At 33.0% G+C, this 13,851-nt stretch overlaps 1 protein-coding gene across 1 annotated transcript; it reads left to right on the forward strand.

Annotated features, from left to right (window-relative positions):
- Nucleotides 1-116: 116 nt before the first annotated feature.
- On the forward strand, nucleotides 117-7,565 carry LOC148621577 (bis(5'-nucleosyl)-tetraphosphatase [asymmetrical]-like). The gene is made up of 2 exons (XM_088576092.1): nucleotides 117-271; nucleotides 3,481-7,565. Exons 1-2 carry the CDS (start codon nucleotides 151-153, stop codon nucleotides 3,798-3,800), a joined length of 441 nt encoding a protein of 146 aa, XP_088432218.1. The 5' UTR covers nucleotides 117-150; the 3' UTR covers nucleotides 3,801-7,565.
- The last annotated feature ends 6,286 nt before the right edge of the window (nucleotides 7,566-13,851 follow it).

The raw sequence follows: 13,851 nt of genomic DNA on the forward strand, positions 1-13,851 counted from the left end.
TTGTCACTGAAAACACTATTGTTTTCCTATGTGAGTAAACGGAGAAGACAATGATAGTTTCAAAGCATTTTTATTAATCTTTTCAATAAGAAAAGCAAATGATATAGTAAATTTAAAAGTCAGCTCTTTCGGTAGGAGGTATAAAACACCATGACTACCGGTGGGGAAAAAGTTGCGGCTGGACTTTTAATTTTTCGCAAATTCCAATCACGTATTGAGTATCTTCTCTTGCAAACATCTTACGGCAAACACCACTGGACCCCTCCAAAAGGTGATATAACTTTTTGTCCACAATTGTTTTCTGTATACACGGAAAAAACAAATAAAATTAAAACCTTTTATCAAGGGAGGCAATTCAAAATGTGATTTATGGTCTCACTAACCACTTCTAACGTTTCCATTACTTTACATGTTAAAAAAGTAATTTTCAAAGTCTCACTGTGAATTCCCAGGACAAATGACATCTTAAAGCTGCATACCGTTGCGAAGCTTTGAAAATAAGGCTTCCAAAATCATTATGCTAATGGTACGATCATAGTAGAAATTCTTCACAAAATTTACTTGAATAAATAATACTGAAAATCCACATTTTTACCTGTTCTGCTAACTGACAGCATGGAGGCAAATTACTCACACATGTAAACAATATTCATACACTTTTGTAGTTAATTACATATATGATTTTAAAGTACACATTCTCAGCTTTATTTTGACTACTTTTAATCAGAATACACACAAATAATGCACTTACAATGCATATGTCTAGGTTCAGTGTGTTTTTGGTACTACATAGGGGGGTGGCCATTTGACCCGGAAGTGGTTAGTGAGACCCTACCTAAAACCTTGCTTGCATATACAATGTATGATGGCACGAGACCGCAATTAATTTTCAAGTGCATTTCAATATACACATTTGAGCAGATTAAAAAAATTCCACCGGTGCAAACTGAATAAAACTTCTCTGGCCTAAAGATATGTACAAACAGAATTTTATATATAAATTGTAGAAAATTTTACCATCATTTTCTGAAATTAATACATACAATTTGGAGATGGGGTAAACATGACAAATGAACTGAGTTAAAAGTCCTAAATTTTAACCTTCTTCCACCGCACCAAATCACAACTTTCAGTCAGAATTGATCAATGAAAAAAAATCCCATGTAATTTTAACCTATTTTCTACCAATTAGAGGCAAATCTTCAGCAAATAAGTTTCCAATAAAAATATGAAAAAATGTGGAAGGTACCTACTACCAAAGTTGGGACTATATTCTATATACAACGAAAACCAAAGGGAATTGTGTTCTCGTACCTGAACCCAGTTGGAAGGTTTCAGTCTTGTATTCTTTGCCCCATAGGCTTCTATAATATACCTTAAATTTTCATGATTTTTTAAAAAATAGACGAGGAGTTTCAATCTAACTCTTGACGATGTTTTTCAATTAAGGAAATGTCAAAAATAATTTTTAGGTCCATTTTAGAAAAAAAAGGCACGAACTTTGGTACACCAGGACAGGTCAAACTAAAAATAGACTTTTTCTACTTTCACTTTTATTTTGAGTTCATAAAATAGACCCCTTTTCTGAAGCATTATTTTTCATGAAAATACTGTTTTTTCTCAAAAACAAATTTTTTGTGTCATAGATTGATATTTACCCTGTACTTGTGATGAAAAATGATTGCCAAGAAACAAAAACAGGAAAAGGCAAAAAAGAAACGCACTATATTTTTTAGCTGCCATGTTTTGACGTGCACCCGCTCAGGAATATGTAATACAAGACTGATACCTGGAAGTATCACACTGTTAATGTTTTTCGTTTAGGTACTCACTGCTTTGAGGTTTACTTATGGTTCACAAACCTTAAATTCTATCAGATTGGAAGTATCAAATACATGAATTTTGATATGATTAAACAGATTTTTTGCTTTGCCGATGAGGGATAGAACTATTTATACACAAATTACACTTGACTTTTTTTTATAATTAATGCCATTATGTTGTTATATAGCTGATTTTTTGACGAACATGAAAAAAGTTAGTGAGCTTTAAAAGTTCAATCAATCACTTCCTTTCTGCATATCCTAAATATATCTTTTCCGATGTTGATCCATTTATCTTTCATAGTTCTCTTCATGAATATGACTTTCCTGATGCTCTGTCACTGTTATGCAAAAAAAATAATAATAGTCTTCTTTCCTACAAATAGTACTTAGAAAAAGTAGGACAGGGACATTGGGAATTAATTTTATTTTTAAAAAATATTTTACATTGAGTTAATGGGAAAAAAAATCCAGACCGTTTGGTGCTTGAGCCATAAAATGTTTAAAGTAGGTACATAAAATAATGTAGGAATGGTAACTGGGTATCAGGAATCAGATATATATTATGGCCTTATAAGTAGCTGAAACCTGAAACACTCCCAAAAAACTGTCATATGCGATAAGTCTCTGGGCTGCCTGGTCTGATCAAATTTTAGTCCAATGTGTCACCTGTTTTGTTGTGACATTATGAAATTGCAGGAGTTACAGTTAATTCATGTAACAGAAACCCCTTTCCACCATCTTGATGTTTTTTTTACCAAAAGTGTATCCAATGTCTACCTACCAACTGGGCAATTTTTTCTTTTTGCAATGTTGTGTGTCAAAATTGCTTACGGTTACGTTTATCCCGGTAAAAATTGTGTCCAATAAAAATCCTGTGTCCACATTGGTCATCAAATGTTTAAACTCGACAGGTTTAGTTGCACATTGTATATTCAAGTAGCAGTCATTATACAACCCACCAAGTCAGTTTTATTTCTTGTTCAAAAACAGTTACTGGTCACATAACCAGTTTTAGTTTTTCATTTAGTTGTTGCATTTTTGAGATAAATATTATATAGATTGTACATAAAATTGGCACTTTGTAGAAGTTATTGTTCTTGATTTTGTTCGATTTGGTTGATTTTATTGGGAGATAATGATGTATGATTTTCTCAAAAATACAGGTCTAGATATAGAAAAGATTGTAAAATATAGCATATATAGATGGAAAAAGCATTGTTTATTTGGTGGCTTTTTCTATGCCATAAATCATTTTACCATTGACTGTGTCTGAATTTTGTTTGAACTTGTACTTAATACTTTTTCCCCAGGATTTCAATGTACACTACTGTCAATACAAATTTTAATTCCTTCATTCTCCACAGTGGAAGTCAAAGTGTCTCCACTCTCCGCAGTCGCCATTTAAAAAATTGTCTTTAATTAACTTCTTCTGTCTTTATACCAAGGTATATTTAATGGTTATAGCAGTTTAATATTTCAGTAATATTGAAAACCATTGAAATGGGGCAATTTTCTACCAATTTTTGGTGTTTTTAATTTGGTGAAGTCACAGTGGAGGACACAAGTGACTTCACTGTGAATAGTGGACAAATTTAAAGTTTGGTTGATGGTAGAGTATATATGACTAAATCTTTGTTCCAATTTCTTTTCTTAGGACATGTTGATCCAGGTGAGTCTGAGCTACAAACAGCCAAGCGAGAAACAGAAGAAGAGGCAGGGCTTACTGAAAACTTGTATGACATTCAGTCAGAATTTGAAAGGACCTTAAATTATAAGGTAAATGGAAAGCCTAAAAGAGTTGTGTATTGGCTTGCAGAAATGAAGAACCCAGAGTGCCCAATCCTTCTTTCTGATGAGCACCAAAAATATGTCTGGGTACCTCTAGAAGAAGCAATGGAGATTTCACAATTTGTGGACTTGCAAAAGGTTTTGAAAGATGCTCAGAACTTTATTTTGAATAGAGGAGGATGCTAATCAAGTTCACAGACATTCCACATACCTTGTATATGCTTCATGTAAATGTATATATAAAAAGATGTATTTCTGAAAGAACTTTTGACTAAGGATTTTTAAATCCAAGTAATGTCTGAACTCACTCAGGTTCTCAGGTTATATTGTAAAAGGAAAAACAAAATAGAATCCTTTATTAGTGATATAATTCTCTTATGTGATTATAATTTTGATAAGGAATTGAGTGTTTTCATCTTGAAGAAAATCTTGTATGACAGTTATATGTAGTAAATGGCATAGTTATTAAACAGGTCCCTTGATGGCCTGTTTAGTCCATGTGATACCTTGCAATTGTTGATGTTTAAGAAAAGATGTTAGTGATTTTCCTTGAATGTGCCTGAAAGGAAGGTGATTTCAAATATGATGTAGAAAATTGTCTGTTTTTGTTGTTGTGCATTGTATAATTTTGATCCATGACATTGTGACCAAGTGAGAATTGATGGTATATGTTGGCCCAAAGAAAAAACAAATGTGGAATCACTTTTATTCACATATAGAAGGCATTGAAAAGATCTACAAAATAAGAACAAAGAGACATATAAATATGCAATCAAAATAAATCAATTATCAAATAAATGCAAATTATCGAACATTATTGCAAATGCTGTGACAGATAGCATCGATCAAATTGCATTTGCATGTTCAAAACATATTGAACACATAAATAGAGCACATCTCAACAATTAAGCTGTTAAATGTAATACCAACAGTTAACTATAAATATACACAAACTGACCACTAAAGTTCGTTGTAAATACTCACTATAACAAGGTACTTTAGAATCAAATCAATTAAACTGACTCAATAATATTCAAAATCAATATAATAAAAAGAGCAAGATAACTTTGGAATACAAAAAGCTTTAACTTGCAAAGTGCCAGTAAGAGAAATGAAAAGTAAAAGGAAAAATTAACATCATAAATACCTTATTTGCTGGCTATACGGCTTTCAATTATACACATCTTGGTCTTCTAATTCCACATTGAAATACTGTCCAAAACTCTGAGTATTAATGCCAAAATAAAATACTACTCACAAGTGGAAAATTTAGGACATCAAACCCCTATTTAACAAATAACAGTCAGTGAGCACTATGTCAAGTAAATGCAAAATGCAATGTAGTGTATAGTAACTCAGAACACTGAACAGAACAGACCAAATTTAAAGAAATGAAATATAATGAAAAACATATTAATTAATAAAAATCAGCTTGTCCTCAACAAAATAGTTTGGGCATGAAGCATGATACAGATTATTCTGAGTGCTTGTAGAAACCCCTTTCTATACCATAGTCTACCGAAAGGTACATGTACATGTATAGACCTATACAGTTATGATCATGTCTGACTCTAACCAATAGTAAAACATCACAGTAAACATATTGCTGATATGTTTTTAAATACATTTATTAACAATTAATGATACCCCAGAATTTGTGTACATGTACAGTACATGCAGTATAAAATAAATAGAAAGACTTCCAAAGGGAAATAACTCAATTCAGGTCAGTCGTCTATAATGATTGAATGAATAAGTACATATGTACTGTAACAGTCTAATTAAAATTAGACTTAGCGTTTTTATTTTTATTTTTGATGTATGCGAAACAAATAAAAATCGGAGGGGCTAATTTTAATTAGACTGGTACTGCAATAATTCTCTATTACCTGCAGGTCTTCAGGTGTTTTACTGACACATATTGAAGAGACATTAGGTTATTTAATTTGACTTGATGTAAATGCTAAGCGAGAAGGACCATTTAGAATGACAATAAAACAGAACAGAAGCCTTACTGTATAAATAATACAAAGGACTGACTTTTTTTGTAATTATGCAAAAACGTAATTTATAGATTGCAATTTAGTATGGAAAACAATCTGGTCTTGTTGAGAAATAGGTTTTTGTAAATACAAATGTAATACCTCACAAACATAATGACAGGATATATTGTTAGTATGAAACACCCCTCTAATTGTTATTGAATGATAATTAAACACTCAGAATAAAATCATTTTAAAGTTACGCAATGCTTTAGACCGTATGATTCATATCCATGTTAAGTCTGGCATTACATTGCAAATAGCATATACATTGACATTACCTTTAAGGAGTAATTGCCTTTTTTTTAGTCTTCTGGTTGTTCATTAATGTGCCTACTTATTCTAGTGCTTATATGACTTTATTTTGATGGGTTGCATTTTTTCTGGTCTCCTGATTTTACCTGCTTATAACTTAAAAACATTCAAATTACAGTAACAACTATTATTCCATATTTTCATAGGGTCAAAAACCCTTGCTGTGCCAAATTCTTCTTATTGTCCGAAATAAGATTTCTACCATGATTGGTTATCATGAGTTTAACATTTGTGTCCCCTAATACACCTTGTTATTAATTGTCTTAGAACCATAGTTGAGGATTTAAACCCTTCATTTGTTGGAAAAAATATTATTTGTGCAAATATGAACAAAAAGTAACCTGGAACACATTCTTTTTTTATTACTGTTATACATTAATGTATTCCTATACTGGAATATGGATAGGGCCTGGTTTAGCCTGCTGCCCAATCCTATCATTACTGAATAAAGTTCCTATACTCAAAAGATACACTAAATTTTACTAATATTAGCAGCATTGTTTCATTGTATTATGTATATAGTTGGCTTACATGTACATCTATGAATATTAAACTTTAATTGTATGAGATCTATATCTACCATTTAAATACTTCTCTGTCTAAGAATCAGGAAAAGTATGTACGAGGTGTGGCACATGAAGAAAAAATCTAAGATTTCATTGCATTATCCAAGAATTATTACATCATAACTTCCAGAAATAACCATCTAAGTGTTTGTAAAGTTTGCTTTCTATAAGATTTTAGTTGAAATGTAATGGAAAAAATTGCGGGAAAATGGTCTTACACTATTTGCATATATAAACAGTCAAAAAAATATCTACGTCACAGATGTTTCAGGATAAATTCAGAAAGCTTCTTGTCGGTTGGTTTCTGGTTGTATTGAGAAAAATGATGTTTCACCCTTTGCCTGATTATTACACAGTGTATTGATTTAGCTTTAGAACTTCGTTAGAGAGAAAATTTGAAAGGACCTTAAATTATAAGGTAAATGGAAAGCCTAAAAGAGTTGTGTATTGGCGTGCAGAAATGAAGAACCCAGAGTGCCCAATCCTTCTTTCTGATGAGCACCAAAAATATGTCTGGGTACCTCTAGAAGAAGCAATGGAGATTTCACAATTTGTGGACTTGCAAAAGGTTTTGAAAGATGCTCAGAACTTTATTTTGAATAGAGGAGGATGCTAATCAAGTTCACAGACATTCCACATACCTTGTATATGCTTCATGTAAATGTATATATAAAAAGATGTATTTCTGAAAGAACTTTTGACTAAGGATTTTTAAATCCAAGTAATGTCTGAACTCACTCAGGTTCTCAGGTTATATTGTAAAAGGAAAAACAAAATAGAATCCTTTATTAGTGATATAATTCTCTTATGTGATTATAATTTTGATAAGGAATTGAGTGTTTTCATCTTGAAGAAAATCTTGTATGACAGTTATATGTAGTAAATGGCATAGTTATTAAACAGGTCCCTTGATGGCCTGTTTAGTCCATGTGATACCTTGCAATTGTTGATGTTTAAGAAAAGATGTTAGTGATTTTCCTTGAATGTGCCTGAAAGGAAGGTGATTTCAAATATGATGTAGAAAATTGTCTGTTTTTGTTGTTGTGCATTGTATAATTTTGATCCATGACATTGTGACCAAGTGAGAATTGATGGTATATGTTGGCCCAAAGAAAAAACAAATGTGGAATCACTTTTATTCACATATAGAAGGCATTGAAAAGATCTACAAAATAAGAACAAAGAGACATATAAATACACTATTTGCATATATAAACAGTCAAAAAAATATCTACGTCACAGATGTTTCAGGATAAATTCAGAAAGCTTCTTGTCGGTTGGTTTCTGGTTGTATTGAGAAAAATGATGTTTCACCCTTTGCCTGATTATTACACAGTGTATTGATTTAGCTTTAGAACTTCGTTAGAGAGAAAAAAATTTATTGAAGCCGATTCTGTGGGAAAATTATGTTCTTAGCTGTGTCAGAACTATATAGAAGTGTAGGTGTTGAAATAATCTAATCTAACACGATATTTGTATCCCTGTGACAACATAATCATGGCTTCATTCTATATACAGATTATTTTAACAAATCAAATGTCACAAATATCTTTGTATGGGTTTATTGGTTGTAGGCTTAGTCTAAAAGAGTCGCCTAAACATTAAAGCAAAGCAAAAAAAAACTACATTTTCCTATTATACCTTTGAAAAAAAAATATGGTAGGTGTAAAGTGTTTATGGGAGAAGCATCCTGACTACATAACAGTGCTTGATAAATAATGACCCAATGCAAGCAAACCTGAGGGTACATTATTTTTAGCTGAAAAATAAAGTGGGCAAGCTATAGGAAACGCACATCTTTTGTTAGTTTGGTCAACATAGGCTAATTCTCAAGATACAGCACATCGTGGGAAATATTGTTTTTCAGCTCGTGTTTCATTTATGGTAATAGTTTTTATACTGCATAATACTGGAAAAATTCTAGACAGCATAAGGATTATTTTTTCATTTATTCCTATTTAATAACACTATAACAGAATGATATGTAGAGTACAATAATTTTAGATCATATTTTTTGAAATAAAAACTACCTCTTCCACTTTTTTTTGTATTGAATTGCCCTTTTATTCTTGACGATACATTTGTTGTTTTTTGTTTTTGTTTTTGTTTTTTGTTTTCCCCTTTTTTGCAGATACCGTATGTACTATGTAATTTGCCCGAAAAGTGCATGGAGAATAAGTCAAAGCATAGAAGTTTTGAATTATTCCTCTTTGTCTTTTCAAAACATTGATCAGGCCACACTGTTATAATTTTATAATTATAATTTCCTCTACTAACTTGACCAAACAAACACTTCGCAACGACCAACTGCTGTGATTTCCTCTACTAACTTGACCAAAGAAACCCTTTACAACAACCAACTGTTGTGGTTTCCTCTACTAACTTCACCGAAGAAACCCTTTACAACAACCGCTGTGATTTCCTCTACCAACTTGACCAAAGAAACCCTTTACAACAACCGTTGTGATTTCCTCTACTAACTTCACCGAAGAAACCCTTTACAACAACCGTTGTGATTTCCTCTACTAACTTGACCAAACAAACCCTTTACAACAACCGCTGTGATTTCCTCTACTAACTTGACCAAACAAACCCTTTACAACAACCGTTGTGATTTCCTCTACTAACTTGACCGAAGAAACCCTTTACAACAACCGTTGTGATTTCCTCTACTAACTTGACCGAAGAAACCCTTTACAACAACCGTTGTGATTTCCTCTACTAACTTGACCGAAGAAACCCTTTACAACAACCGTTGTGATTTCCTCTACTAACTTGACCGCAGAAACCCTTTACAACAACCGTTGTGATTTCCTCTACTAACTTCACCGAAGAAACCCTTTACAACAACCGCTGTGATTTCCTCTACTAACTTCACCGAAGAAACCCTTTACAACAACCGCTGTGATTTCCTCTACTAACTTCACCGAAAAAACCCTTTACAACAACCGCTGTGATTTCCTCTACTAACTTGACCAAACAAACCCTTTACAACAACCGTTGTGATTTCCTCTACTAACTTGACCAAACAAACCCTTTACAACAACCGTTGTGATTTCCTCTACTAACTTGACCAAACAAACCCTTTACAACAACCAACTGTTGTCGTTTTAATATAAAAAGGTCATTGTTACTTAGATAATTCATGTGTACTGTAATGGAATAAAGAACATTACTTATTTATAATACTGCAAATATATCATAGGAGTGCTATGACAACGTGTTTTTTTCACAACTCTGTCAGGTTCTCTGTTTTGATCGACGTGTTTATACTTTATTAGGATATATTTGTACAGTTGTATTTAAAGGTCATGTTTTTTTTGTTTTTTTTTAAAGAAAAGTATTTTAAGGTTCTATTATTCATGAAATATAATATATTAGGCAAACTGTTATATCAGTATTTTATTATTAGCGCTCTAGAAATATTTTCAGCACGCAAATTAAACACAATATAAAAGCAATAATAGTGTAATACATTCGTGTTTTATATTCAAAAATACATTTAGATATGAAATTTAAAACATTAACAGTCTTATCAACGAACAACTGGGAAAATTTTAAGATTACTTTAAAAAATGAATGCGTCACAGGGCACAACTTGAATTTTTTGGACGAATATTATTTCAGCAGTGCTCGAGGTTGTCTTGCGAGCTTTCGTTTTGACTTGGTGCCATCCTAACGGTATGGAGGAACGGGATTCCAACCTCTTAAATTGTAGGAGTAGGACGATGAGGACTACATATAGTGGTCCTTTTCAGGTTACAGACCACCAATTCAACCAATGAGCATTTGGAACGTACGCAAAAATAGTCCTACGCAGAAATTACCCCTGTTCCTCATAGTGCTGTGAAAAAAGTTCTCATCTTATTTAAAAAATTTAAAGTTTCTGAAAGGAAAAACATTTCTGTACATTTTATAGGTGCATTTTGCTTCTTGTGATGTGAAGCCTAATCTCCATAATGATTTTTAAATATACCCCTATCTTGTGAAAACACTGGGATTTCCCATGCTATTTATAGACCCTTCACTTCCGGTGACCAGTACTGCACTGCAAGTCTGCTAACCCCACATGCCATTCTGAGGATTGTGAGCTGACATGTGTAGAATCATGCTGATATATAGTCCTCTGCAGGTTAAAGTTAAGGTAAAGTCCAGAGAAGCCATTGAATATTGTGAAATTAGCATAGAAGCCTATGGGAAGTGGAATTAGTGGTTTTTAGCCTTCACAAAAAATCGTAAGTGTAAAATTAGTCATGAGTTATGACGTCACAGTATATTAAAGTATTGTGATGTCATAACTTACGACTTAATTTACTCTTAAAATTTTTTATGAAAAGGGCTACATATCTTTTTTATGATTATGACATTTGAAAATATTCTTTCCGGAATAAAGGTAGTAAAAACAATTCAAATTGGTAGTTAGACACAAGAAATTTATTTGTAGAAAACCTTGATTTCAGACCCCGTTAGGACCATGAATTCCTGAAAGATAAGAGCCATAACCTTTATAATCGACCAAAACGTTCCTTCTGTGGAGAGATCTATACACTTTCATTCATGTCCAAATACCAGGAATGTGTTTGTTTTGACATTTTTAGACTCTAAAATTTCTTCACTGATATACAATAATCACCCCGAAAACCAACTAAAGCCTAACTTTAGTGACATGGAACCTTGTAATATAATTGTATGGAAATTAACTTTTGAGACCATTTCGTAGAGGTCCATATGCAATACTTAATTAGTGTAGGTACTGGTAATTTTTAGAATGTTTGCTTTTGGACCCTTTATGACCTCAATTTCTAAACAAAAATAAGGCATACACATCAATATTGATCAAAATCTTCCTTTTGGGGTATTGAGCCGCCTTATGCAATATTATAATTGCTTGAAAACGAGTAATCCTTCTAAATGTTGTAAGCCATAACTCTTCAGATCAATCACTGTCTGACCTAATTTGTCAAATGAAAAGTGTGGTACAATATCGTATGGTTATACTTCAGTCATATTTATGGTGAATTTTATGGAATGCATATTAAGTGTCTTCTTAACGGTTGGTGGTTTGGAACCTTATAAAATGGTATCAATATCTATCAATTCTTATTCAAATTACTACACCGGAACAGATGTTTATTATTACCTAATTATAAGTTATTATCTTGTTTATTAAATATACACATATTTTTCTCTATTTTCAAAATTTATTCAGGACAGGGCGATCTATTGCACTGTCGATGTACTATTGTAGGGTGCAATAGTCTCCTTGCACTGACCCCATAATGACCTTTATCTAAGCTTTTTGATTGGTTGAACTGCATATTGGTGACTTTGACAATATCACCATACCATTGTATGCCAGCTAATTTTTTGTAGTAACATCAAAGATTAATTTCAAGAACTAGTGTAATCAAAATAATTTGTACGATATTGTACCTCATTTTTAGAGGTAATTTATATTGAATGCCTTGTTCCCATGTAGTGCACATATGAAATCTTATTGTTAAGAAAGAATAATCAAGGGAACCAAGGTTATAGCGGTAATAAAAAGAATGTAATCCAGGGACAAAGACCAGACAAGGAAGACATAAAGAACATAAAGTAACCAAAATCATACTTACAAAGTAACAAAATCTAATGAGCAACTCGAACTCCACTAAAAACTGGGAGCATGGACCAGGTGCTCCGGTAGGGTAAGCGTCCTCTGTTGTTCTAGAAACACCCGCCGAGTTGCTCATAAAAAGTCAAGTCCGGGACAGAGAAACGAGGAAAGGAAAACTATGACCCGTTGAATAAAGCAGTTTCATGGTGTAGATGGATACACCATAACGATCCACGAGTTCATGATGGCGACCATAAAACTTCTGTAGTGATGACTTCAATCTTGTAGCAACATAACCCTGTTCCAGAAGCCTATTTGCTAGAGCTCTAGGGCGATACAAAAAGTCTGCGTAGATTCGGCAAGCTCTGGCATAACATATGAGTTGTGATATGAACACTCCATACACAGGTGCTGAAGGGATGTTGCCACAGATGAAAGGAAGGTTGACAATTTTGAATAAAAAGTAATCACGTTTGTCGTAAAGTTTGGTCAATAGTTTTCCTTTACCATCGATTTCTAAGTGTAGGTCAAAACATGAGGCTGACATCACAGTGTCTGTAGTATCCTTTTTCTCAAGTTCTTTGGGGTAGATGCGATGTATCAAATCCCCGAAATTAGGATCGTTAAAATGAAGATAATACGTCATCTATATAGCGGAAACTGAGATTAAAGGATCTTGCTAAACGATATTCTTTCATTCGGATCAGATCAGCTATAAAGTCAGCCTCATAAGAGTAAAGAAAAAGGTCAGCAAGTAAAGGAGTACAATTTGTTCTCATTGGAATGCCGACCGTTTGTTGACTATGTAACAAATATAAACAGTCGAATGTTAAAAAGCACAGGAACAATTGAGTGACTAGGCAAACATCACACAATCAGTCATTAACAGTCATCAGTTAAAGGACACAATCATTAGATTGTACAGAAACATCTAAGTAAATGAAATTTACTGCCAAATAATTTGAAAGTAAAGTTACAGATGACTAGGCGACTATATCTACAGTCAATCATTACAGAGTAAAGGAAAAGTTTACAAGACAAACATCATCACAGTAAATTATTATAGGCTGCAGTACACAGGCAAAATTATTTCACATGATTTTCACACGAATTTCACCTGAATTTCACCTGAATTGAGCAAATAAACTAAGTGACAGAGTTCACGTGAAATTCGGGTGAATGGTGCCTTCACGTGAAATTCACACGAAATGTTCACATGAAATTCGTGTTTAGTGAATTTCACATGAAAATCATGTTAATTTCATGTGAATTTCACATTAATTTCACGTGAAGCTCGATTAACATGAATTTCACGTGAAAAATATTTGCCTGTGTAGTAACATTTAACCATTAGAGAGTACAGGAAAAGATGACTAAGGAAACATCCTTAACAATAAATTAGTAAAGTGTAGAGGAATAATTGACTTGGTAAATATTATAGTTAATCATCAGAAAGCACAGGAATAGTCGACCAGGTGAGCGTTACTTACTGCCAATCATTAGGGCGTAGAGAAAACGTCGACCTGGCAAAGTCACTTTCAGTCAACCATTAGAGGAAACGGGAACCCTTGACTATGCAAACAACATTTACAATCAATTATCGGATAGTACAGAACAGTCGACCAGGCAGACAACATTTCATGTGAATCATTAGGAAACAAAAGAACCCTTGACTATAAGCAACTTTTTACTATCAATCATAAGAGAGTCCGGGA

The sequence above is a fragment of the Perna viridis genome, chromosome 3 (genome assembly GCF_037379345.1).
Source record: "Perna viridis isolate PV_CMFRI_1.1 ecotype Kerala chromosome 3, ASM3737934v1, whole genome shotgun sequence".
Lineage (NCBI taxonomy): Eukaryota > Metazoa > Mollusca > Bivalvia > Mytilida > Mytilidae > Perna > Perna viridis.

Coding starts and splice junctions, on each gene's coding strand:
- LOC148621577 (XM_088576092.1), top strand. CDS start 151: ATGACTACCGGTGGGGAAAAAGTTGCGGCTGGACTTTTAATTTTTCGC. Junction 272..3,480: donor CCACTGGACCCCTCCAAAAG/GTGATATAACTT, acceptor TTCTTTTCTTAG/GACATGTTGATCCAGGTGAG.